Source organism: Drosophila bipectinata, chromosome 3L (genome assembly GCF_030179905.1).
Source record: "Drosophila bipectinata strain 14024-0381.07 chromosome 3L, DbipHiC1v2, whole genome shotgun sequence".
In the NCBI taxonomy this organism is placed as follows: Eukaryota; Metazoa; Arthropoda; class Insecta; order Diptera; family Drosophilidae; genus Drosophila; species Drosophila bipectinata.
The window spans coordinates 9,928,936-9,951,706 of NC_091738.1; the positions used below are offsets into that span (position 1 = coordinate 9,928,936).

The 22,771-nt window shown below is 42.5% G+C and overlaps 4 protein-coding genes across 6 annotated transcripts in view; 2 read left to right on the forward strand and 2 right to left on the reverse strand.

The window, feature by feature from the left end:
• LOC108122367 (uncharacterized) overlaps window positions 1-22,771 on the reverse strand; it is an 89,345-nt gene that overhangs the window by 25,604 nt on the left and 40,970 nt on the right. The window lies entirely within an intron of this gene.
• Sprn (Spermitin) lies at window positions 7,028-9,492 on the forward strand. Of its 3 annotated transcripts, none has more exons than XM_070280579.1 (4): window positions 7,029-7,183; window positions 7,248-8,435; window positions 8,495-8,926; window positions 8,984-9,492. In XM_070280579.1, the coding sequence occupies exons 2-4, from the start codon at window positions 7,256-7,258 to the stop codon at window positions 9,262-9,264; spliced, it is 1,893 nt and encodes a 630-aa protein (XP_070136680.1). In that variant the 5' UTR covers window positions 7,029-7,183; window positions 7,248-7,255; the 3' UTR covers window positions 9,265-9,492. The 3 variants fall into 3 exon arrangements, with proteins under 3 accessions (XP_070136679.1, XP_070136680.1, XP_070136681.1); XM_070280580.1 differs by having other exon boundaries at window positions 8,989-9,230; XM_070280578.1 differs by having other exon boundaries at window positions 7,028-7,183; window positions 8,495-9,492.
• Window positions 9,547-11,765, forward strand: CCDC151 (Coiled-coil domain containing protein 151). Its single transcript, XM_017236936.3, has 5 exons — window positions 9,547-9,727; window positions 9,781-10,930; window positions 10,988-11,240; window positions 11,297-11,552; window positions 11,617-11,765. Exons 1-5 carry the CDS (start codon window positions 9,547-9,549, stop codon window positions 11,742-11,744), a joined length of 1,968 nt encoding a protein of 655 aa, XP_017092425.3. The 3' UTR covers window positions 11,745-11,765.
• On the reverse strand, window positions 15,642-16,760 carry LOC138926453 (peritrophin-44). Its single transcript, XM_070280585.1, has one exon. It carries the CDS (start codon window positions 16,599-16,601, stop codon window positions 15,642-15,644), a length of 960 nt encoding a protein of 319 aa, XP_070136686.1. The 5' UTR covers window positions 16,602-16,760.

The window sequence follows — 22,771 nt, forward strand, 5'->3', positions numbered from 1 at the left end:
CTGGGTGTCGGGGAGTTAATTCTGCCAAATCATTTGCACGCGATTCCCAACCGCAGATCCCAGCCAGCCACCTCCCCCTTTGGGAAATCAATGGGCACCCCTTTGCATATGTGTGTGTGCGTGAAAGTGAGTGAAAGCCCCCTCTCGTAAGTCCCCACCTAAACCCCAATGTCATCCCGCCCCACCGTACCGCTCTGGTTCATGCGTCGTGCCAGTGAATTGAAAAATATTTACGGCCTTCTACAATCTACGCTAAAATCCAATTTTATTTTTATATTCCCCACCCCCATCACCCCACCCCACACCCCGATTTGATTCCCCGCCGGGGGCATATCCGGGTTTTTTTTGGGGGGGAAGCGTACAGGCTCCCCGGTTGTCAATTCAAAAGCGGCAACCGTAAATTTAGCTTTGCAGTTTGTTTAGCAGGTTGGGGGGACCTGGGTGGCGGTGAGCAGAAGGTTGAAGGATAAAGGATAAAGCCATGGGCGAGGGCATTTGTTTCATTAGCCAGGCAATACACTGATGTATTTACATTTTTGGCGCAATTCGACATTATTTGCAGGCGTTAAATACACGAATTCCAGAAAAAACCAAAATGGTTGCGCCCCAAATCAGAAAAAAAGTAAAAAAAAAGTGAAAAAAGACAAACACCACATCAAAAATGTTGAATAAATATCAATAAAACCACATGCATTTAGAATGACACAAATAATTTCGGTAATCAGAGTTATGCGATAAAACAATGAAAGTAAAATTCCATAATATTTAAACCCAGCTGATCTTTATTTCCCATTTTTCATAAACAAAATTCTAGCAATGCCTTAAATCCTAACTTTAAAAAAAAGGTTGGCAACAATGAATGCTGATTTGGTTAGTTCCCGGCACTAGCGTCCCCGAAAAAATCCTTCTAGGTCTAATTCTTTGTGCAAATGAAATGTGTTTACAGCACTCAGCTATTTACATACTGGCACTCTACCCACCGGGGAGACACTATATTGTGTTGCCTGTCCCAGGACACATGAGGATGTCTGGTCGGATTTCGCTGGACGGTCGCCAGGTTCGTGGAGCATGACGGAGAACTCGTGCCGAGGCAAAAAAAAAAAAAATGAAAGAAAAGTGAAAGCGGTCGCCATGCCGGGACGGGCGAATGCATTTTCATAGTTTTCCCACTTTGTTATGCTGATTTTTCACGTTTTTCGCTTCCTTTTGGTGGCATGGAGACCGTTTTTTTGTACCCCTTAGATTATGTGAAGAAAGGTATATTAAAAATAATAATCCGTGTAAAATATTTCCGATATTAATCGATATTTATGTTAGGGAAGTCCATAAACAAGAATACCCCATTAAGTAGGCAACACTTTTTGTGTTGCAACTCCCCAAGGACTAGCGGGTATCTCAAATTCGGGCACCTCGACTCCATAAATCTTGTGAGTTATTTTTTTTGGTCTGTTGCCAGACTGCCTCGTTCGTTCCGCTCTCAATTTTTTTTACTGGAACTGGAACTGGATGTGGACGGATTTTAGGTTCGGGTTGTCGAGTTTGGGGCTTGTAGCATGTGTGCATTTTAATTGAATTTTTCATTTCGCTCAATAAAAGCAAAAGCCGAATATGCGAGCAGTGAGCAGTGAGCAGCGAGCCGCAAAAAGTGTCATAATCCTCCATCCCCTGACAGGACCCTTGGCTGTGTCCTTGGACCGCCACGCGGTGGCATTCAACCGAATCGAGACGAAACCGGACAAAAGACCATTATTTTATAGTAGTTGATTTATTCGACTGAGACTTAGAATTTTGCCTTAAATATACTTGTATTTCGCAAATCACTCTCTAATTGATTTCGAATCGATTTTGAATGGCATTTTAGTTCATGTTTTGACTAAAGTTCGGCTTCATTTTCCAGCGGTTGCCTCCACTTCAATTTATGCAAATTAAATCGAAATGTGATTTTAATGGGATTTCAGCCAGCCGGGGCACAAAACGATGATGGGCATGTTTGCATTAAATGGAAGTCAAAAAGTTTAGTTAGCTCTCTTTGCGGGAAATCAGTGCAAATGGCTGAATTTGAAAGGAAGCCAACTATAACCGCCCAGATTCCGTTCCGGAAAGCTAACTTATTCAATTAGTGGATGCGAAACTTTGAATTTTGTTTATATTTATTGCCAGCGCCAGTGCCATGCAACAAAATTTAATATTACAGTTTCAACAGTTGAACTTTCTTCAATTAGCCAGGACATGTATACTTTTTTGGGAAACAAAGTATTAAAGCCGATTAATCAACTTGTCCAATATGGAAATAATAAATCACACGCACAACTGCAAACTGGTTGGGTTTTATTTCTGCAAAAGAAAACAAGTGGCTCTCAATGTTTTTGTGTATATATTTTTTGGAGAGTATTATTGTTTGCACTAGACTTGCTATGAATTAAGTTGTTTTAAATTTGAAATAAAAGATCAATAAGCTTGTTGAATAAATATTATAACTAATAACGCAATAGCAGTATGGATGCATAATATAAAAGTTAAAATATAAAAACTAACCCAAGAGTATAACAAATTCGCCTAATGGAGGACAGAGAAGTGTTTTTTCTTTAAATATTTATATGCAGAAAACATTTCAGCCGAGTGGCTCACTTTAAATGTATTTAATGTAGCTCCGTTTAATGGCAGTTGGTTTCATATTCAGCAAATTATTTCGTCACAGACATGGATTAAAAAATACTTTTTATGGCAATTGGTTTTTTGTGAAAAAAGAATCCAGTTTTTTGGTGTACAGGGGACAAGATAAATAATTTTATCCGAGTTGGGGAAACAAACGGAATTTTCAAACGAGTACAGCAAATGCCAAAGGTCAATTGACTCGACTGGTGCAATCAAGGGGGTTGGGGTTGGGGGGTCATGTTCGGTAAAGGAACTCCCGGCATATTTGAATTGTACCGCCGAGGAAAATAAGTCAGCTCACCGTTAACGTAAACGAGCAAATAGCCAAACAGTCAACACGACGGCATCACCCGCCAGTCGTGCCAATTTCGTTAAGGCAAACAAAAACAAATAAAGGACGAGTCCCCACCACCCCAAGCCAAACAGAGCCAACCATCCCACCTGTGCCACCCACCTGTCTGGACGTTGCACAAAAACAAAAGAGCAACAGGGTGTGGGGCAATCAGGAAAAGCTCATGACAGATACAGTATGAACACAGTTTTTTGCAAGTATTGTATATACTGGGGAAAAATATTAAAGTACTTTAAAGGATCTAAGAAATCAGGCAACAAACCTTAAAGCAAATAATAAAATTAGATTAAAAAATGTTATATAAATATGTTTAGCAAATGTTTCTCTTTATCAGTCTTTTGTATTGCAGGGATATTTTTAATACAGTGAAGGATCCTGATAAACAAAGAGGGAGCACAGCTGTTTATGAGGCGCAGAAATGTCATACATCATGCCACACGCGATGTCAGGATGTGAAAAAAGGACTTGGCACACCTGCTTTACGTTGGCATAGCAGCTCCTGCTCTAGAGTCCGTCTGTCCGTTCGTCCTTCCTTCCGTTGACGGTGCGGAACCAGATGAAATTGGCTTGGGTCGCGTCTAAAACGAAGTGGGGCAGAAAGGCAGGTATGCAGAAAACAACATCGCGGATTTGTAACCGAGACGGATCCACTAACGCCAGCAACGAAAAATGAGTGCTGCACGATGATGAGGCAAGCTCTCGTCGGCAGACTGCAACATCACCACCGCCATCACCACGATTTTTATCCTTGCCACCTTGTGCAGTGGCAGAACATTATGCTCCTGGACTGAATCCAGTTGTCGCGTGAACAGGCAACTCCTGGCAGATGACTCCTTGCCGGGATATAGGCATTCATGCCCAGCTAAGTGGCACACGAAGCGTTAAACTATTAAGCACATGTTGCCACACTGACACACACGGGCCACTGCCACCAGCCACGCCCCTTGTTTTGGGGGCTGGTTGCGGGGGACGCTTGAAGAAGGATCACGCACAGGAAGTGCTCTCGCCGCCATTGTTAGGGGGCTTAAGATAAATCATGCACATAAGTCCTGGGGCATGTATAGTATGTCTCCGTTTCGTGAGATTACAACATAAATTCTGCTTGCCATCACATTTAAAAATTTCATTTTGTCATTGCTGGGAAGAGGAAAAATATATTTCATTTAGAACTTGTCTAAATGACAAATTATTTGGATGCATATTGGGGGTGGAAACATGTCCTAGTTATCCTTATGGGATACTCTAGAATTATGGCAGCTCCATTTAATTTCCAAATCAAATTTTACAATCACAGGAGTAATAGGATTTTAATATTAAAGCCCTGTATAGAATTAAATCATCCATTTATTTGAATACTTTCTACATTTCTCATGAACCTTGCAGTCGTTTACACATTAGCCCTTTGAAAAGAGTGTAACTGCTGTTAAAATAAAGTACTTAGGGCTAAAAAAAAAATACGAAAAACTAAAAAACAGCCAAATTAAAAATACACAGAGGCTCCTCCACCGGTTGCTGTCTAACTGAATAACTTTTCAAAGGCACTGTTAGAGATATCAAGGTAGGACGGGGAGGCGGGACACTCTAATTAGAATAATTTTGCGCTACGATGCGCTTGACAGCGCTACAGTGGTGGCGCCATCTGTTGGACGATGTTGCTGGTAAAAGGCAAGTGCTGCCTGCAGGACCTACACACACACACCAATGCACAAAGCAAACATGTGCACTTGAAGAAAAAATTGACATACATTTTTTAAAGTAATATTTTGAAGATAAGTTTATGCCTTGAGTTTTATTGAATTTTTTTTTTTATTTTAAATTAAATATAATAATTAATAATTTATTGCATCCTTTTCTTTTGTGTACAAAAGGCACATGGACCTGACTTGCATTGCTGTTGCATGATGAAGAGCAAATGTCAGGACGAAAGGTCACCGAACCCAGGTGCCACAAGCCACAGGGCTGGGCGGTGCCAACTGACACAACATAATCATGATAAAAGCCCCGCACAAACATTAAACCCATGACGGCCCTCCGCCTCTCCTGTAAAGAGGGTGTATCCCGTGTCAGCGGGTGGGCTTTAAATTACAGAATTTAATTAATTTCGCAGAGATTTTTCATCGGTCGCAGCGCACTTGACTTTGTACTTTTGACTCATCTCCGTTTGCTCTTTTTTCCGCCACTAATTTCCCCATCATCTGCGGTTGAGTCGCTTTCCTGGGAGTCGGTCGGAACTTGAGTTTTCGACAGTGTCTGTGTGTGCCACATGTGTGTGGCAGAGTCCTAGCGGGGCTTCTCCATTACCATTGCCACTACCACTACAAATCCACTTCCCATTTCACATCCACTTCCATTTTAATTTTCATTTTAATTTTAATTAATTTCAATGCATGTGTGGCAGCTGTGACTGTCGCTCGCCGAGAGTCCTGGGATGGGCCTTGAAGGCACTCAAGCAGTAGCCAAAATGATTATGAGTAATTAGTTTTAATGGGCTCGAAGCCTGTGCCCGACCCAGCTGCAGAATGTGACACCCCGGCCAGGTCCTTAAAATCGCCAGGTAACTACGTTTTTGGACAGATTGCTTTTCAACTCAAGTGGCTAGATGGGATTACTTTTCCATCCTTCCAAATGGCAAAGTTCGTAAAGCTTTAAATAAAATATAAAGGTCACAATTTATGATTCGCATGTGTGTTTGCCAAGGACATTCCTTTTTGAATTACAATTATTTTATCATCCTAATTAGATGGAATAATTTATGAATTCGGTGTGGCTGTTATTGCTGGGAAAGCCACAATTTCGCATACAATGTTTTTGTTAAACCAAAAAGCAAATAATATTTACAATGCCCATAATGAATGTTAAATAAATGCTAATTTATTAAAGCAGATTTATTCAATTTATAAAACTATAATCAGGTATTTAAAGGGGTAACCGATGCGACTTGAGTCGTTTTTTTAAAAACAAAGTCGTAAATCAATACCAATTTGTGCGAAAAATTTGTGCAAAACTGACATTTTTCTGTCTCTTCGCAAATAGATAAGTGTCAACCAAATATTTACAAGGATTCCAACGTCGACCACACACACACACACACACACAAAGGACACTCAAAAGGAAAATGGTGGAAAATTCACAGATTGAGAGGGAAAATCGAATCATGGGAATCAGAGCTTCGAATATTAAGCGGAAAGTCAATTTCGGGACTCGCACAAACAAGCATATATGTCCGTATGTGTCTATATATGCGAGTATATACATTTATGTATATATTTTTGAAGAAAAATTGAGAAAATTGCAAAAACAGAGAATAATTTTCTTTTGTTTTTTTGGTGGAACGAGTACTACAATACAAAATTTAATGGTGCGCAAATTTTGATTGTTTTACTTTGAAAATGGAAGTTTCCTTTTTTCCTCCTTTTTCCTTTTTTTTGTTTTTGTGCTTTTTTTTGTTCAGATTTTTGCTTTTGTTGTTGTTGTTCCACTTTGTTTGCATTTCGCTATTTATTTATTTCGCAATGCTTTGAATTCGTTTTCCCGCATTTTATGCATATTTCAGAATCAAATATTTTTCCTCCGGTATTTGCTTTGGCTGGTCCTGCGCTCTTACTTATTTGTTTAGCTGCGGGCCCTCATTTCTATACATTTAGTTTTTCCCTCTTCGAGTAACACATAAAACCTCCACCACCCCCTAAAAGACAGGATATAGAGAAAACCAAAAACTGGAGGGCCTTCAGGTGGTTTTTCTTTCTATGATCATTCCATTTCACCTTTTTCATTGAGAAGGCGAGCCAAGAAAGTTGTTGTCAATGTAATTTGATTCTCATTCCAAGTTGGCCCACATTTCCAGCTTCCTTTTTAACCCCCGGAGAGGTCCTTGTGATTGCGTATACGCTCCGTTGGACAAAAAGCAAATTGTAATTAGACGCAGAGGCCGAACAGCCGGCTGACATGCGTGGGGAAAACAATAGACCGAACAGGTCATCAAAAGACTGACATAAAGTACCCTGGAAATAATAGCCAATAGTCCTTCTAACAAAGCCCAAGCAGGCTATTGTTATTTTTATTTCATTCTAAATTTCCTGTTTTATGTCACTTTTCTATTTAACTTCGAATATCATTTCAGACATATTTTAAATTTCAGAACAACGTCCTCACCATCGAAAAAACACTCAGCTAGCGGTAAGCTACTCAATTTTAATATTTTGGCAGCATTGGTTATAGTTCGGTTTTATATTTATTACAGCTTGGAAAATGTTTAACACACCAGTGACTGGCTCCTGTGCCGATGGGAGTGAAGAGGCAGCTGCAGCTGAAACTGCAACAGCAATGCCTGACGATGACGGCGAATTGAATCTCAATATTCCGCGTCCTGTTTTGAAACTCCAGCCATGCGAAGGCACTGGTCTGGGACAGGATGCGGCGAGCACCCTGGCAACCAACTTGAAGGCATCCTTTGAAGTGCCCACCTGGCCACTCGATAATCTTTTTCCCTCCATCGACATTATAGAGAGGTTGCGTAAGCAGAGTGAGGTAAAGGACCTGCCATCGTTCCAACGTGGTCTCTGGGATTTGCCATTCGCCGGCGTACTGGACACATCATCAGGCCAACTCGACTCTGAGCTGGAATCGAAATGTTGTTTCCCAACTCCCTACTTTATACCCGAGTTGGAAAAGCTGTCTGCCGACTCGGTGCAGGATAAGCTCACGGTTGGGTTGGAAACAACAAGGGCTTCAGCTATCGAAGCACATAAAGCCACTGCTGTTGAAGAATCAAATTTGCCAGGGACGGAAGACTCTACTCTACACAAAAGCGAAGAAGAAAGTATTTTAGGAATCCAAGAAACTAATCCTAACCAAATTGAAAACGAAGCAATGAATTCTCCAAAAGTTGAATCCATTTATTCGTCAAAATCCGAGGATAATATTTTGCCAAAAGTTAATGAAGATAACTTACCGAATATAGAGGAAATAAATCTACCAAAAAAAGAGGAAAATTTTTCATTAAAACAAGAGGAGATAAATATTCCTAAAATCGGAGAAATATATTCGTCCAAGATCGATGAATCCATTGCTGTCGAGATCCTGCCTCCAAATTCCCCTCAAATGCTTCAACACGATCCCGTTTTATTACCAGGAATTCTACCAGAGAAAAGGATCTTAATCTCACATCCTTTACCGCTCCAAGACGGTCAGCTTTGTGAGGTCCTAGTGGAGGAACCCAAACTTTCTCAAAGAATGGGTTTTATTAGATCCCTAGTTGGAGGCAAGCCGTTGTTGAAGCCCAGTATTCGACTTTCCTTTGGCGATCGAAAGATGAGAAAACAGATTGATTCCGATTCAAAGGAGGCTCTCAAGCAGAACACCTGCGCAGTCCTCAAGTCTCTAATATTTAGCATTAAATTGGCCAAAAAAATTGATACAACTATTTCGGGTATGTAGACGATGTCGGTGTCTGTAAATTGTAAATAAAAAAATTATATATTATTTTAGCAAAAATGAATGAAAGAAGGCAATTAAAAATGGATAAAAAGAGGAATTCGCTGACTTATTCCCATGTATTCCGGAAGAATATTTTTCGGCTCAACGCAGCTGCCCAGAATCTCAGGGAGGAGAACATCAAATGCTGTGGGGATGTGCCCAGCATAATGCCAGTTCCTACGAAACCGGAGCAGCCCGACTTGAATCGCATAGATGCCAGCGAAGGATTATCCTGTCGCGGACTCAGTGCCAGCAAGGACTCTGTGCTCAGTGACAGCTGTGAAAGTGACGATTCGTTCGACCAGAACAAGAGCGAACTGGTACCTCTGCGTAAGGTGACAGCCATGATCGATCCCCGGCAAATCGAGGAGATGGGAAGAAGGGCGTTCAGTCAGTATGTGAAGCTATATTGCTTCAACAGCTTTAAGGAGTGGAAGAGGCAAGGTAATTCAGCAGCTTCCCACGTGAGTCCTTACAGTATGCTTCCCTCATCCTTCGCAGGCGAGGGCAAGATCGAGATCTGGGACTTTCAAGCCAAATTCTATATTATCCTGCGCGACGAGAGCGAGGGCGAGCTACTGCTCCACATGAACGTGGATGAGCAGTGGACCATCGAGTACATGTCCAACAACTCGTATAGCTGCCGCTGGACAAACTTCAACTACGCCACCAGTCGGGACGGTATCCTGGAGCGGATTGCCTGCATCTTCCGGCAGCCCAGTCATGCCGCCGAGTTTGTCGCCCGGATCCGCCACTGCGCCATACGCTCCCGATCGGAGTAGTACTATCCTAGAATATCGTTTTAAGAACCCTTCGCGTTCTTCATTTTCCGGCATTCTTCCAGTTTCTGCATTTCGTAATTCCTTCGTTTTGAGTTCAAGGACACCCCCGACCACTGAAATCTTTCGAAAAATTATTGTAATAAATTTAACAATACTTTGTAAACCATGAAAATTATACCATTCAAAATTTATTAAGTTAATTATATATATTTTTTATTCTTGTTTGAATGTTTTTATGTTTTTTGTTGTTGTTAGCAACCATGGAAGCTCTTTGATGGCCAAATGGTTGCCACAATAAGCTCCCATATCGATCCAACAACCCAGCAAGGCGTCTGTAGTTTGAATAAACTTATTCGAGTCTTATTTGAGACTGTAAACCGCTTAGATGAAGCCATGGAATCCGACAAGCTGAACGAGTTGAACCGGCAAATAAATGAAATCAAAAAGCGGATTCTACTGGCAGGTAAGTGCCACAAACTAGCTTTTGTTTTTTGGTTAAGAGACCAACTTCCACAGAGGGCCAGAAGACGGCCAATGCGGCCGAATGGCAGAAGCAGAACCGCATCAACTGCGACACCATCGGAACTCTGAAAAAGGACATCAAGGAGCTGACGGTGAAGGCGAGTCGCCTGCGAAATCCTCTCCAGCGTCCAGTTGTCATCAAGGAGGGCGCCTCATCTGGCGGCGGGGAGAACCGAAGGGCCCATAGCTGCACACCCACTTTGATTGTGGGCAAGGCCACTTATCCTGTCGGAGCCAAGAATGCTGAAGATGCTATTTTTCTGACCGATCTGAAAATCACAGAGAGCAGGAAGCAATTAGATCTTCTCAGACACAAGTTCAAGTCCCGGCAGCAGCACTTTAGCCGGCTGGTAGAGAAGTATCGGGGTCTTTTGGCCAACAAGGAGGCACAGAACCAAAATCTAGGCGAGAAACCTCCGGAAACACTCGAGGAAGATGCCAACAGAAAGCTGGTGTGCCAGCTGGAGAACGAGATTCATCGCACTAATGTCCAGTGGATGGAGGCGGAACACATCCGTAAGAAGTACCGCTCCATCGAAGCTTCTCTGATGACCGATGCCGAGCGTTTCGAGCGCAGTCTTCGGGAGCTGGAGGCTTCTCTGAGTGACCAGAAAGCCGAGATCGAGCGGTTGCAGCAGGTTCACAACGAAGCAGTCGAAATGCGAGACGCCGCCAAGGTGATTTTGCAGCGACAGGAGCAGCAGGCCAATCTCTCGCAGAAGACACGTGAACGCCAAGCTCTGGACTTTCGCAAGCAGGTGGAAGCCCGCAAGCTGGAGCTTGAAAGGATTGGTCGCAAGCTATTTGCAGAGACAAAGACACTAGTTCATCAGGACAGTGTGGGCTCAAGTTCGGGTGACCAGCACACGGCCAAGACGGAGAACGGCGAGGAGGAGCCGGTGTCTCAGCTGGAGAGTGTAACCAGTGACATGGAATCGCTGTTCAAGCAGCTCATGGAGGCCTCCGGAGCCACCTCTCCATTCGAGGTTTTCGAGAGGTTCAGTGCCCAGAAGGAGTCCGCTGCCAGGCTGAATTATCTGAGAAAGGCAGCCGAGGCAGAGAAGGCCAATCTGGAGGCGGAGCGAGAGGCTCTAACCAGCGAGCTGGAGGCCTCCAAGTTCTCGGACGTCAAGGAGAGTGAAGTGTAAGTGCAGGATATGTTTTAGTGGTTCTATGATCATTTTATGTATATTCTTTACAGGAATCAAGAAGTCATCGAACAGATCAAGAACAGCATTGCGGCCAAGGAGCAGGATCGCAAGCTAGACACTGACGAGGCGGACAAATCGATGGGTGTTCTCAAGTATCTCAAGGAACGTATCTGCGAGATGATTTTCAAGGTTCAGGAAGTGGACGAAAGCAATATTGAGATACTAGAACGGAAACTCCACGTAAGCGTGGCAGAGCTACCAAATTTTCTGGCCCATACCGCCCAAGATGAGGACTTGATTGAGGTAATGTAGGAATAAAGATTTTCATTTAACAGAAAATTAAATAAAATCTGGTTTAGATTCTCAAATTGAAGATCAAACGCTGCCAGGAGCTGAGCAAGTCCGAGGACGTGCCACCCTTTGAGATACCCAAGCTGGACATTGTAGAGGAGGAGGACGAGGAAATGTACAAGGCGGAGCAGCCCAAGTCGCCGTCCGCCCCGGAGGGCGAGAAACCGCAACCCATGCCCATGTGCTACTACAATCTCTTTGCCGGACGAGCCCAAAGGGCCGCCGGCACATCCTCTTCCTCGCCGGAGCAGGCCCCAGCGGCTGGTAAGAAGCCTAGAATCGAATTTTCTACATGGCCTGCAAGTGTTTTCCATCTAATGTTTTCCAGTGGCCACCACAGATGACGATAATGAAGTCCCATCACGTAACTTCCTTAAGCGACAATCTGTGCTCATTGTGGATTCCAAATCCAGGCGAAAGCCCTTCCGACCAGCTCCTGGGGGAAGGCGCAAGTAATTGGATTTGGATGAGTTATCAATACTGCCACATTGTATCTCTTTATTGAAATTAAAATTCATAAGAACATCCTTTCTAGTAAAAGTTCATCCTTCACTCCCAAAAAAGGACAAGTTATAGACTCCCAGAATGAGTACGACAAATTCTGTTTAATTAATGAAATTTCCAGAATGTCCTTTTCCCTTGTTGGTCGTACTTTATGGGGACTATATACTCGTATATTCAAGGCTGGAATATCAAACAAAAAAAAAAAGGGGAGACTGCATTGCAGTTACTTATTGCCCAGGGGCGATTTAATATCTGAGGCAGCATCCTCTGCATATTCCTTCTACTTACTGCAGTTGCTGGATAAATGTCAGCAGCTTCAGTCAAACGACATAACAAATAGCTGTCCTGCGATGCATCTACGCTACGACAAGGACGACGGATCGCCTGGTCTGGGAAGGATGGACTGGGTAAACAGAATTTACTGTTCCAAGAAGGACTACGACTAGGATGGCAGGGATATTCTCAAAGGGAGAGGGGCCTGTTGGCAAATGAAGTGCAAAACGGAACAAAATGCGGACCGCGGCTGCTCTAAGAGAAATAACCTTTCAAAAATTGTTTACACCACTTTTAAACAGTGGTTCTAAAACAAGAGTTTAAGAAAATCTATAGGAACATTATTTTTTAATTTAAGAGATAACTTTTCAAGTGGTATGATGCTTTTAAAAGCATCTTTTCTCTTCAGAGTTTAAAATAACAAAGATATTTTCTTTAGGCTGTCCAGGACTTTTAGATTTCCACTTAAGCTATTATTGATATAGCAATTATATTTTATAAATAGAATCCTGTATCAAAAACCTTTTCAAAATGAATTTCCGGCTACTGTATCCTTCAGAGCATCATTTTGCAGAACAGAATGGACATTCTGGCTTTTCTAGTTAGCAACAATAACGCGCACCAGCTGACGATGAACAATCGGGAGGACTATAGGAGGATATAGGGAGCTGGGCAGGACTTGGGTGGAGATGTGTAAACAAAGATGCCGATGATCCATGGCCAGGGCCTGTTGCCGGAAGAGGACAAGGACAACGAAGGAGCTGTATCTGTGTGTGTGTGTGTGGTGTGTGTCAACTAAATGTCAACAACGAGGACATAAACCACAGCAGACGCATACAAACAGAGCCCAGGCTGGGAAGATGGAAAAACCAGAGGAGTAGCAGCTAGAGGAGCATTCAAGAAGGGCAAACTTCCATTGACGATTCCTGGAGCATCCAAAGAAGGTGGCTCGAGTCAACCAGTTGGAAAAACAAAAGCATAGCCCATCATAGCCTTCGGGCTAAGGAGCGTTAAAGTTACGGAAGGAGCAGAGTCTGTGACTATGGCAGTGGCAGTGGCATTGGCCCTGACTGCATTGAATAAAACCAGGCCCGGGATCCGGAGGGGTCTTGGCTTTATGCGGTTTTCACTGTCATCGCATAGAAAACGCTTCAGCTTCGGAATGTCGCGGCCTGCGGTTGATGTTGGTGGCCCATTGAATTGCATTGCTTGCTCCTCCGGGTCGCCACCAGGACCTCCTCCACCACCTCTCGCAGTGGTTTCATCCGGTGGCGACCCTTTGTCCGCCACTGGTTGCGTTGGTTAAATGAATATGAATTATTTTTAAAATGGGTCTGGGAGGAAAAGGCTAAAGAATTCTCATCTAAACGAGAAAATTTTCTATGAAAATTAATAAAAATACAAGAGGGTCTTGGAATTAATGGAGCAAGACTTTAAGAATGAAGGTTAGTGTATAATATTTAAGATGAAACAGAGAACTCAATTTTATCCTAAGGTAGAACACAACTTCTGCAATAAATAAACTATTAGTGGGATTATTGCCAGACCTATTAGTCTCTCAATGCTCCATCAAAAGTATATATTCTTTTTGAAATTAATTTTCGAACCAAGCAGATAAATGTAAGTGCGGAGTTAGATGGAAGATTACATAAATTTTCCCATTAAACTGGCTTAGCCTCGTTTTTTCCTTCTTTTACTTTGTCATAGAAAGTTTTCGCGGCGTCGGAGTCGGAAGGGCAACTTTCTTCTGCCTCCCGATTTGCGGGATGGCCTCCATCCAGAGTTAAACACAAAGCCGAAAAGTCCTCTACAGCAATTACTAAACTCTAATCCCTGGAGTACGCCATCTGGGTAATCCCCAAAACCACAATTGAGGGCGAAGACCTTAAAGGGAATTAGCTAATTAAAGGTAAGTGATGGCGGAACCAAAACGGCTTACTGCCTTCAAGTCGGGGCCTCCAGTTGGGCTACATCGTGTTTAATTGGATAGTCACGACTTTTATCCTGCCATTAATTCCCCCCAAGCCCATGCTCATCTCCATCTCGTCCTCTACGCCCTTTTTCGGGCCACACCCACTTTTAAGGCAATTAAGCGATTCAATCTCTCGCCAAGGCCGTTAATCAAACGCCCATCGATTCGCAAGACAACGCTACTAATTTTAAGCCCATCGACTATAGGTGGGCGTGGCAGGATATTTGGAAGCAGGGCCCGGTGCAGGGCGAGCTGAGGTGGAGGTGGGCCGGACGGGGACAGGACGCCTGGCAACCGCAAACAATAAATTTGAATTTCTGCTGCCGCCGCGGAAAAACTTTTTAACTGAGCAGCCAACTACAGTGGCAGGAGAAAAACTTTACACAGAAAGAAATAAAAGGTAATATTAGTTATGGTTGAAAGAAAATAAGTAGATCAAATATGTATTTTACTTTCATTTATCTTATGTCGTATGAAAAACTATTACTTTCTTTATAAAAGTCAACTATTTCCCTACTTTCTTTCACTACATGTATGTGTGCGCTTGACAGTGGCCCAAATAAATGAGCGGATACGGAAACGGTTTGGCCAATGTCGCGCTTTCTTTCCCTCCATCACCCGTCTCACCCTCTCTCCTCACTCTGCACTTTCTCCTCCTATATGTGTGTATCCTGTCGTCCTGGGTCGCCACTCGGCGAATGATAAATAACGTAATTTCTTTACAACTTTTCATTCAAATTTTTGCTACTTTTAACCGCACCTCCACTCCCATCCGCCTCTTGTTAAGTAAAATAAATTGCGATTCGGTGTAATAAAAGTCAATCATAATAATTCAATGACGCGACGTATTGTTGTGCCACGTCACTGCGTTGCCAGCCACGTCCACCCCAGCATGTGCCCCAAAAGTCACCCAGCCATCACCCACTGGGCTTTCATAAATAAATACGTATTTGAAGACCGAGAAATATTTGAATATTTTCGTTGATTCATTTGAGTTACGGGCACGGGGGAAATTTCAACTGAAGATGTCACTTGTGAATGCGAAATCCTCTCTGGTGCTCGACGGGATGGAAAAGCACCAAGAGGAGGCACTTATCGTAATTAGCCATCATTAGGCATTCTTATCAATCAGATCTGACAAGAATCAACATTTTTTGAATATTCATACAAAGTTTTGTTTCGCTTTTTTGCTACTGTGAGTTTTTATTATTAAAAAGTTAATTACTATTTGTAATTAGATTTGGTTTTAAATAAAATGTAAGTTAAAGAACAAACAGAGAACTTCGCCCCAGTGAGAAAAAAAACATTTTTCATCATAAATCTCACTGAAGTCCTGACCTCATCCGGGTTGGTTTTTGTTTGCCAACCTCTGCCTTCTTTTCTTTCTTTTTTTGGGGGTTTTTTTCGGAGAAAGTATTTTCTGTTAAAAGTAGAAAAGGAAGCTTCTGGTGCAGACAATTTCCATTTTTTTACTAGACTACTGAAGCATGAGCCATTAATTATGAGCAAGTCAATATGAGTTTAAAGTCGATGGGGGTTTCATGAAATTTAAGGGTCATTCTTTGGAGGAATACATAAAAGCTCCTTCTATTTATAATTAATGTTTAACCATTCATGTAACAAACTCTATGGTTTGGAAATACCACTCCACACTGACCCTTTATCTCATCAAAGTAGGGATACTTATCAGGGCACTTCTCCGATCTGATAGAGCTTTGATTGTGACAGACCGTATACTCGCGACATCCTGTATTTAAGGTGGTCACAAAGGACTTTCTATGGTTTTTACACCTGTCGTAAGAACAGCTATTTTCCTCTGGAGGAGCACACTTTTGTAGCCACCAAACAAAGTGACTGCCAACTGGACAGCTGCTCCACTTTCCCAAATCGAACTGGGAAGTGCAGGTGTAATAGCCGTAGCAGGTCGTCATATCCGGGATTTTCTGCTCGCCCAATTGATCCACCTGGTAGTACTTGGAGCATATGTGGGAGTCCTTGGGCGATGGGGAATCTAGATGAGATTCTTCTACTCTGGAGCACCTTTCTGGCAGCCAGGACTGACAGTGACCCGATTCGCGGTTGAAATATCGATCCGCAGAGCAGTTCATCTTTGTGGCGAATCCATTGTAACACTTAAAGTAGTATTTGCAGGAGCTTGGATGAGCCATGAGAGCGTTGTCCACCATGTTGGAGCAGATGTTGTCCTGGGGGCATCCTGAGACCTCCTGAATGCATTTTTGTTCCACATTGCTGAACACCTGATCCTCCCCACACTTACTCCATATGGGGTCTTCGATGGACATGCACTTTACAAATCTCTGGCAATCTGCAGGATTGGCAACATAGTCCTCCGGTTTCATACTGGCACAAATCTCATCAAGATCTGAATAGCACATTGCTTTTCCTTTTTTTTTACAAGTGCCATCCCGGAAATTATAGAATAATCCATCAATGCAGTTTTTCCGTTCAATTAGTTTGTTCTTTTCACAAAAACCCCAGCCGCGACAGTCGCTGGGATCACCCATATATCCACTTCCAGACCACAAATTGCACTTGTGCTCCATGGTAAAGCCACGACCATCGACCTCGGCCAGCCAAAGGCCTAAAAGTATCCCCAAGTAGCAGCCACATTGAAAAACTGCAGTAAGTCTTTAGTTACTTCCACAAGAAGCCACAACTTTTTCGCTTTTAGTACCTTTCATTTTTTCAGTTTAACCACTTGGTCTTCCGGAACTTTACTAAACTAGGTTCACCTACCTTCTTCTATATTTAAGTGGTCGGTGAAACCTATCTCACTTTTTGTTCCTTTCAGTTGCCAGATATCACAACACAAGATGATAAGAAAAATGATTCTGTTTTGCTACGAAATTAGAAATGTTATAGAGTGAGTGACATGCGGATAAGGCAGTATTGATAGCTAATTTCGTATCATATCTAAAGTTGGGAAACCCTTTTGAAACACTTGTGATTGATATTTTGATTAATAGGTTTTTAAAACAAGGTTCTTTAATAGTCAAGCTGTAAGGTTGTTATTTATATCTAACATTTCTCGGAACAAATTATTTTAAGCAGTCCATGATCTATAATCTATAATACTGCTATATTTAAACATTTTATGGAGTTTTCAGTTAAAAACTAAAAGAAACCCCACCTGAAAAAGTCGGTATATTTTAAATAAGTTTATATATGTAATTACAAAAAAAAATTGTTTCTTATTTCAACTCCTGCCTAACATATTTTAAATTCAATCCCCACCAATTTGGTGCCAAGTGTAATATTGTAAACGGAAATTTCCTTATCCAAATACTCGTTGGCATATCGGAAAATATGAGACGCATGCATAGAGATAAGCTTGCATGAGTGTCGGGGTGATTGTGCTTTTCCGTGTCCTTTTGCATTGTTAGCGCTACTCCTGGCGGCATCGAAGGCTGCGAAGGATACGGGTTAGTGGATGGAGGAGGGATTGAAAGTGGAAAGACGGTGCCTCAGTGGCTTGTCGCAATGTAAACTGCTTAGCATCGATTGGGTGCACTTATTGACATTTTATGCTTAAGGACATGCTTAATATCCACAACGTGCTATCCTTGTTGCTCCGCCTCCGTGCCACTTAAGGATATCAGCCAGTTTTTATATTCGCACAGTGGAAGGGCGGAAAATTGAATTTCTGACAAAAAATAAGTATTCTATTGTAAATTGTAGGTTTGGTAAAGTAAGGCTTTGCTACTTCATAGATCCTTCAAAGGATGTTATCTATATTTTTTGATGTAGCCCACTGTAAAAGCAGAATCTGTCCTTTGGAGCGGAATGGAACAGTTGCCATCAGCGAATGCTGTCTGTGGGACGCAGACATCTCTATGTGTGTCCTCCTAAATGCAAATGGCACGGCCCTCTGGCTCTCACCACTTCCGGAGCTCAAGGCCAGTGTCCCAGTGGCGGCGCCGTTTGCTTCCGTTTTCTCCCCTCCCTCCTTCCGCAGGACATTTACGCCGCTCATCAGCAGGAGGAGAACATAGCACGGACGTCAACGTGGCTCGTTGTCGAGACCATCTGGCGGCCAACTACCAACTACTTGCCCGTAATTTTCTTTTCAATCAGTGGCTGGTTGCCTATCCCCGGGGGCAAGGGTTGGGGTAATGTGCGTCCTTGCCACCCACCACCCTACCAACGTAACCCCCAAGCTCGTATTTTTCTCACACTCGCAGAAAAAGAGGATTATTTTGCTTAAAACCCATTATTTGAGACTTCAGAGTCCTAAGAAGTTGATTTTTTTTTTCTCAGTGTCATTATATATGTGATTCCCACTTTAGATTTGGTTCCCCTGTCGAGAATGTCCGGCTATCTGTCCTCCAAACAATCCCCCCATTCCACCCACCATTTAGCCTGTTTGCGTGCCGGATTTTTGTGCGTCTTTTCCGGACGTTCTTTGTAATTTTGCCCACATGTTCACGGCTTGAATATTTTATGGGCTTAAGTACTTTCAGTTAGAGCCTTAGCCTGGCCCGGTCTTGCCTTTGCACCTTGCACCTTCCACACACATACATAAATTCATTAGGTTAGTTTGCTCAACGCTCTCCGGGTCATTGTTTGCTACTTGCCGGGGCAGAAGATCCACTTGTTGAAAGTTGGCTCCATTAACATACCTGGAAAGATAAGAACCAGACAAGAAGTCAGTATCTCAGGGGGTATCTCAGGTAATGCCGTTTTCTTTAAGCTTATAGGAACTCGAAGGGCTTTAATAAATAATAAGGCATAAATGTAGGTCAATAACTTGCATAACAATGTAGCCACTAAATATGTTTATTAAAAATTAATTTATTGATTTTATCTTTTCTTCTATTATGTATGACTATTCAACAGGCTTGTTGCAGACTTAATCATTATATTTATTTTGTCTCTCAAATGGCTGTGAAAAGTTAAGTAATATTGTCGAGACCCACCACACCTGAGAAAATATGAAACATTACGCTTCCTGGAACATCATGAGCTCGAGGCGGTGGCACTTGGAAAAAGAAATAAAGAAAATGAGCTCCGACAAAGTCAGCAGGTCAAGGATTAACACGCTCTCTCCACCTGTCTCATATAACTCATTTTAATTAGGTTAAATATGCGATGGAAAACTGAAAAGTGCCGGGCAAAGTGAAGCCGGGCAAAAGGGAAAACGGAAAGTGGAAAATAGAAAAGGCAAGACCGTTGAAGCAAAAGACATCCTGCGAGCCTCTTGGCCCGGGTAACCCTCCGCCTCCCCCGGGTGGGGTAGGATTCATAAGCGGCAACCAGCTCAATGAGATGCAAAGGACGATAAACAAGCCCGCCAGCACCATCGCCATCGCCGAGGATGCGAGGATGCTCCTCTGCTGGGTGCTCTAAAATAAGGTTACGGGTCCTCGACTCAAAGACGTTGAAGGTACGGAGCTTTGCTCCGGGAAAAGACTGAAGGAGAAGCGCAGAGCTAAGCCAAGGCGGCCACCAAGTCATATTTCTCTTGGCCAAAATGAAAACGCCAAACAAACACTGCGGCAAGAGGTTAGAAGACCCGGGTAGCCGGGGAAACCAACAAAAAAAAAAATAATAAGAATTATGGTTGCTTCGTTTCAAGTTGAATGCCGCAGGAAGTGGGAGTGCTAGGGGGTATGGCACGTACTTCGAGTATTTTGCCAAAATTAAAATTTATGAACAGATAAAAAAGCGTTAATGGCTACTCGCAGAGGTCACGGACTGGTCGAAAAACACACAGTGGGTTACCCCAACACATTAAGGTAAGGTTTTGGAACTTGGCTTGTAATGGATTAATTAAATAATGTAGGATACTAAATATATACAGAAAATAAGGCAACATTTTAACATTAATAAAAGGCAATGATAAATATTATTGAAAAAGAATGTAGATACCCTTTACTTAGTTAAACAAAATCTTTTCCTTCATGCTGTAAGGTCCTTAAAATAGTTCCATTCTTTTTAAGAATTTGAAGAAATTTCTTTCCTAATTATTTAAAATCCCTCTAGGTACTCTTAAGCCCACTGTGCCACCTTGGGGTGTTAGAGTGTAGCAGTTTTCACCGTAAGTAGCAAATGGAGCGAAGTGGACCCAGCACGCGATGAGGACGTGGATGGGTGGTTGTGAGAGAAAAAGAAACCACAGTCGGACCACGACAGCGACCAGCCGTAAACGCTGCATTTTTATTGCAAAGTCTTACAAAATTTTAGATACTGTTCACAGGTTCCAGATGGGCGGCAAAGTGCTGGCCAGAAACATTATATAAAACATGGTCGAGGGCACTTAGCCAGAAGCCACGTGTTGACTTACGAAAGCACCACCTGGGGCGTCCACCAGAAGCTACCTGGGCGTCTTAGTCTCGAGATAGTCACGCAATTAGACGATAAAATGAAATATAATTTAACCAACATGAAAAAAGCAAAATTGTTGGATTAAAAATCTTCCTAATGGTAATCTCAGTTCCATAATTTAAGGTGGATGTGCGTCGAATGTGGAGCTCTCTTGTGTGCTGTGTTTGTTGTCATTTCACTTGTGTGATTGTTGCTCGTTGCTCGGCCTGCGAGTGTTCAAGGCTTCAAAGTCGCATTTCTCACTCTTGAAACAATGTCAAGTCGTTGACAACGTCCTGAAGTGTTCACCTACGCCTTTGCCCCCCATCCACCTGCTCTGGGCCAGGGCCACGCCGAGAAACTCAACGATGCTAATGGTATTTGCATGTTGTTTCTGTTGCTCGTACGAATGCACTGCGAGAACTTATGGGTTCTAAACTTGGCAGAATTTGTAATAATTTCTTTAAAATATATTTGAAAATAAAAACACAACAGAAAAGTGCCTCAAGAAAGAGTTCAGGAGGTAAAACCATGAAGAAAAATGCTCTTAAAATGATTAACCTTTCACTGGACCTTTCAGTGATGAAAGATGTTCCCATATATTAATTAAAAATGAAGGAATTAATTTCCTATTTACTTAAAATACATTTTATATCAATTTATGAATCTAAGATTATTAAATTATTTTTTTAAGAGATCTACCTTGATGTTTACCCTGCACATATTTAATTTCCCAGCCACTTAGCCTAAGTACACTTCCTTTAAGAAAGTAATTTAGATTTAGATTATCTTGATCCTTGCAGAAGAACCTTTGTTAAGTAAAATAGCTATATTTGTTGAAATTTTGATTTTAAGTGCAAACCTCCCAGCCAGGACCTCCCTAGCTTGCCTTTTCCCCAGTCACGCGCGGGCGAGGACACAAAGTGAGTGCCGGGGAGGCCAGCAGTGGGGATTGGGGCAAGCGGCAGTGGCAAGCACTTTTGGCCAGATGCAAATACGCGTGAGTGGCGCCTGGGTCAACTTTTGACTAGGACCGAGTCCGGGGCTATAAGGGAGGTCCTTGAAATGGGTCTTGGCAGGCTTGGGTCCACGGGCCTGGGTCGTGTTGTTTGTGGCGTTTAACGACCTTTTAAATGTGCGTCTAATTATGTTTACGTGCTGTCCCGGGCGACACCCTTAAACCCAAAAACCCAAGAACGGATGGCTAAATTGCCAGGCGAATGGCAAATGGCGACTGGCGAATGCCGAATGGTAAGCTGACTAGGTGGGCTTTTGGCAAATCCATTTGCTCACAGAACTTGTTAATAATGCGAGTTTACGGTCACTCGGCGTCCCAACGTGACCTGTCCCCGGCGAAAGTATTGTTTTAATTTTTAATTGGATGTGGACCCAAGTGGACAAGCAACATGACCGTTATTGGCATCCTGTTTCTTTAACTTGAAAATCAACTGATGGCAGTACCCTTTTTCCCAAACTTTTCTTATGATTTATTAATTGGTATTTTTTAATTGCTGTCTTTGAAGAGTTTTTAGATAAATCTTATTAGCTTTGGTTGGGTAATCACTTCTTATAAAGAAAAAGGTGGTTAGGTTTTCTGAATATTAATCAAATTATGAGTTTAAAAGGCTCCTGTCTTTAACTGATGAACTAAACAAAGCGCAATCCAATAACATCAGAGTGATCCAAAGTCCTTCAACCCTCTTGGCATTTCACCTTAACCTCGTTAGTGCTGACCCCTGACCTTCACTGTTTGCAGCCGGCCTCGGGCGGGATATTAATTTCTTATCTTGAAAGCGGCCCTGCCCCGGCGGCTGGACTTCTTCCCTCCATATGGCAATGCATTTTAAAATAATTTCGCATATTGCCACGCTGGTTAAATTAATAATCTGCATATGGGGCGAGAGTTCTTTGGGAGAGTACAAAGGAAAACTCGGTTGAATTATTCATAAATTGAGGCTGGGCCAAGGCGGGATATTGCTTTTTAATAACCGCCAACTGGGGCATCGGCGGACTGCCGATGAAATCGAATCGAATCCTCCTCTTTATGCCTGTTGTTGTCGAAATGCATAAAGCTTGTTACGTCCTTGTACGCTCACATCCTGACGGCAGGACACCGCAAACGGGGAAAAATTCAAGCGTGCAAATGTGCGCGAAATGAAAAGTTCGTTTGCGTTTATTGCACTGCCCGCCCAACAAAATGTTTTATTTGCCAGACAATAAACCATAAATGCAAAAACATGAAACACAATCCCACAAATCTGTGGAAAACAGATGGATCTCTTTACGAAAATAAACTGGAAACTCTTCTTTGTTGCGGGTAATTAGAGATTCGGCATTTAATGGGGCGTATTAAGTTTATTGGGGCATCTCAGGTTGCTTCTTCTCAGGAAAATGCAAACGCTGCCGCATT

Bases quoted from the DNA above. Each gene is read 5' to 3' on its own strand.
- Sprn (XM_070280578.1), top strand. From the start codon at position 7,256: ATGTTTAACACACCAGTGACTGGCTCCTGTGCCGATGGGAGTGAAGAG. The intron at 8,436-8,494 runs GTATGTAGACGA...ATATTATTTTAG, and splicing joins AATTGATACAACTATTTCGG to CAAAAATGAATGAAAGAAGG.
- CCDC151 (XM_017236936.3), top strand. From the start codon at position 9,547: ATGGTTGCCACAATAAGCTCCCATATCGATCCAACAACCCAGCAAGGC. The intron at 9,728-9,780 runs GTAAGTGCCACA...CAACTTCCACAG, and splicing joins AAAGCGGATTCTACTGGCAG to AGGGCCAGAAGACGGCCAAT. The intron at 10,931-10,987 runs GTAAGTGCAGGA...TATTCTTTACAG, and splicing joins GACGTCAAGGAGAGTGAAGT to GAATCAAGAAGTCATCGAAC.
- LOC138926453 (XM_070280585.1), bottom strand. From the start codon at position 16,601: ATGGAGCACAAGTGCAATTTGTGGTCTGGAAGTGGATATATGGGTGAT.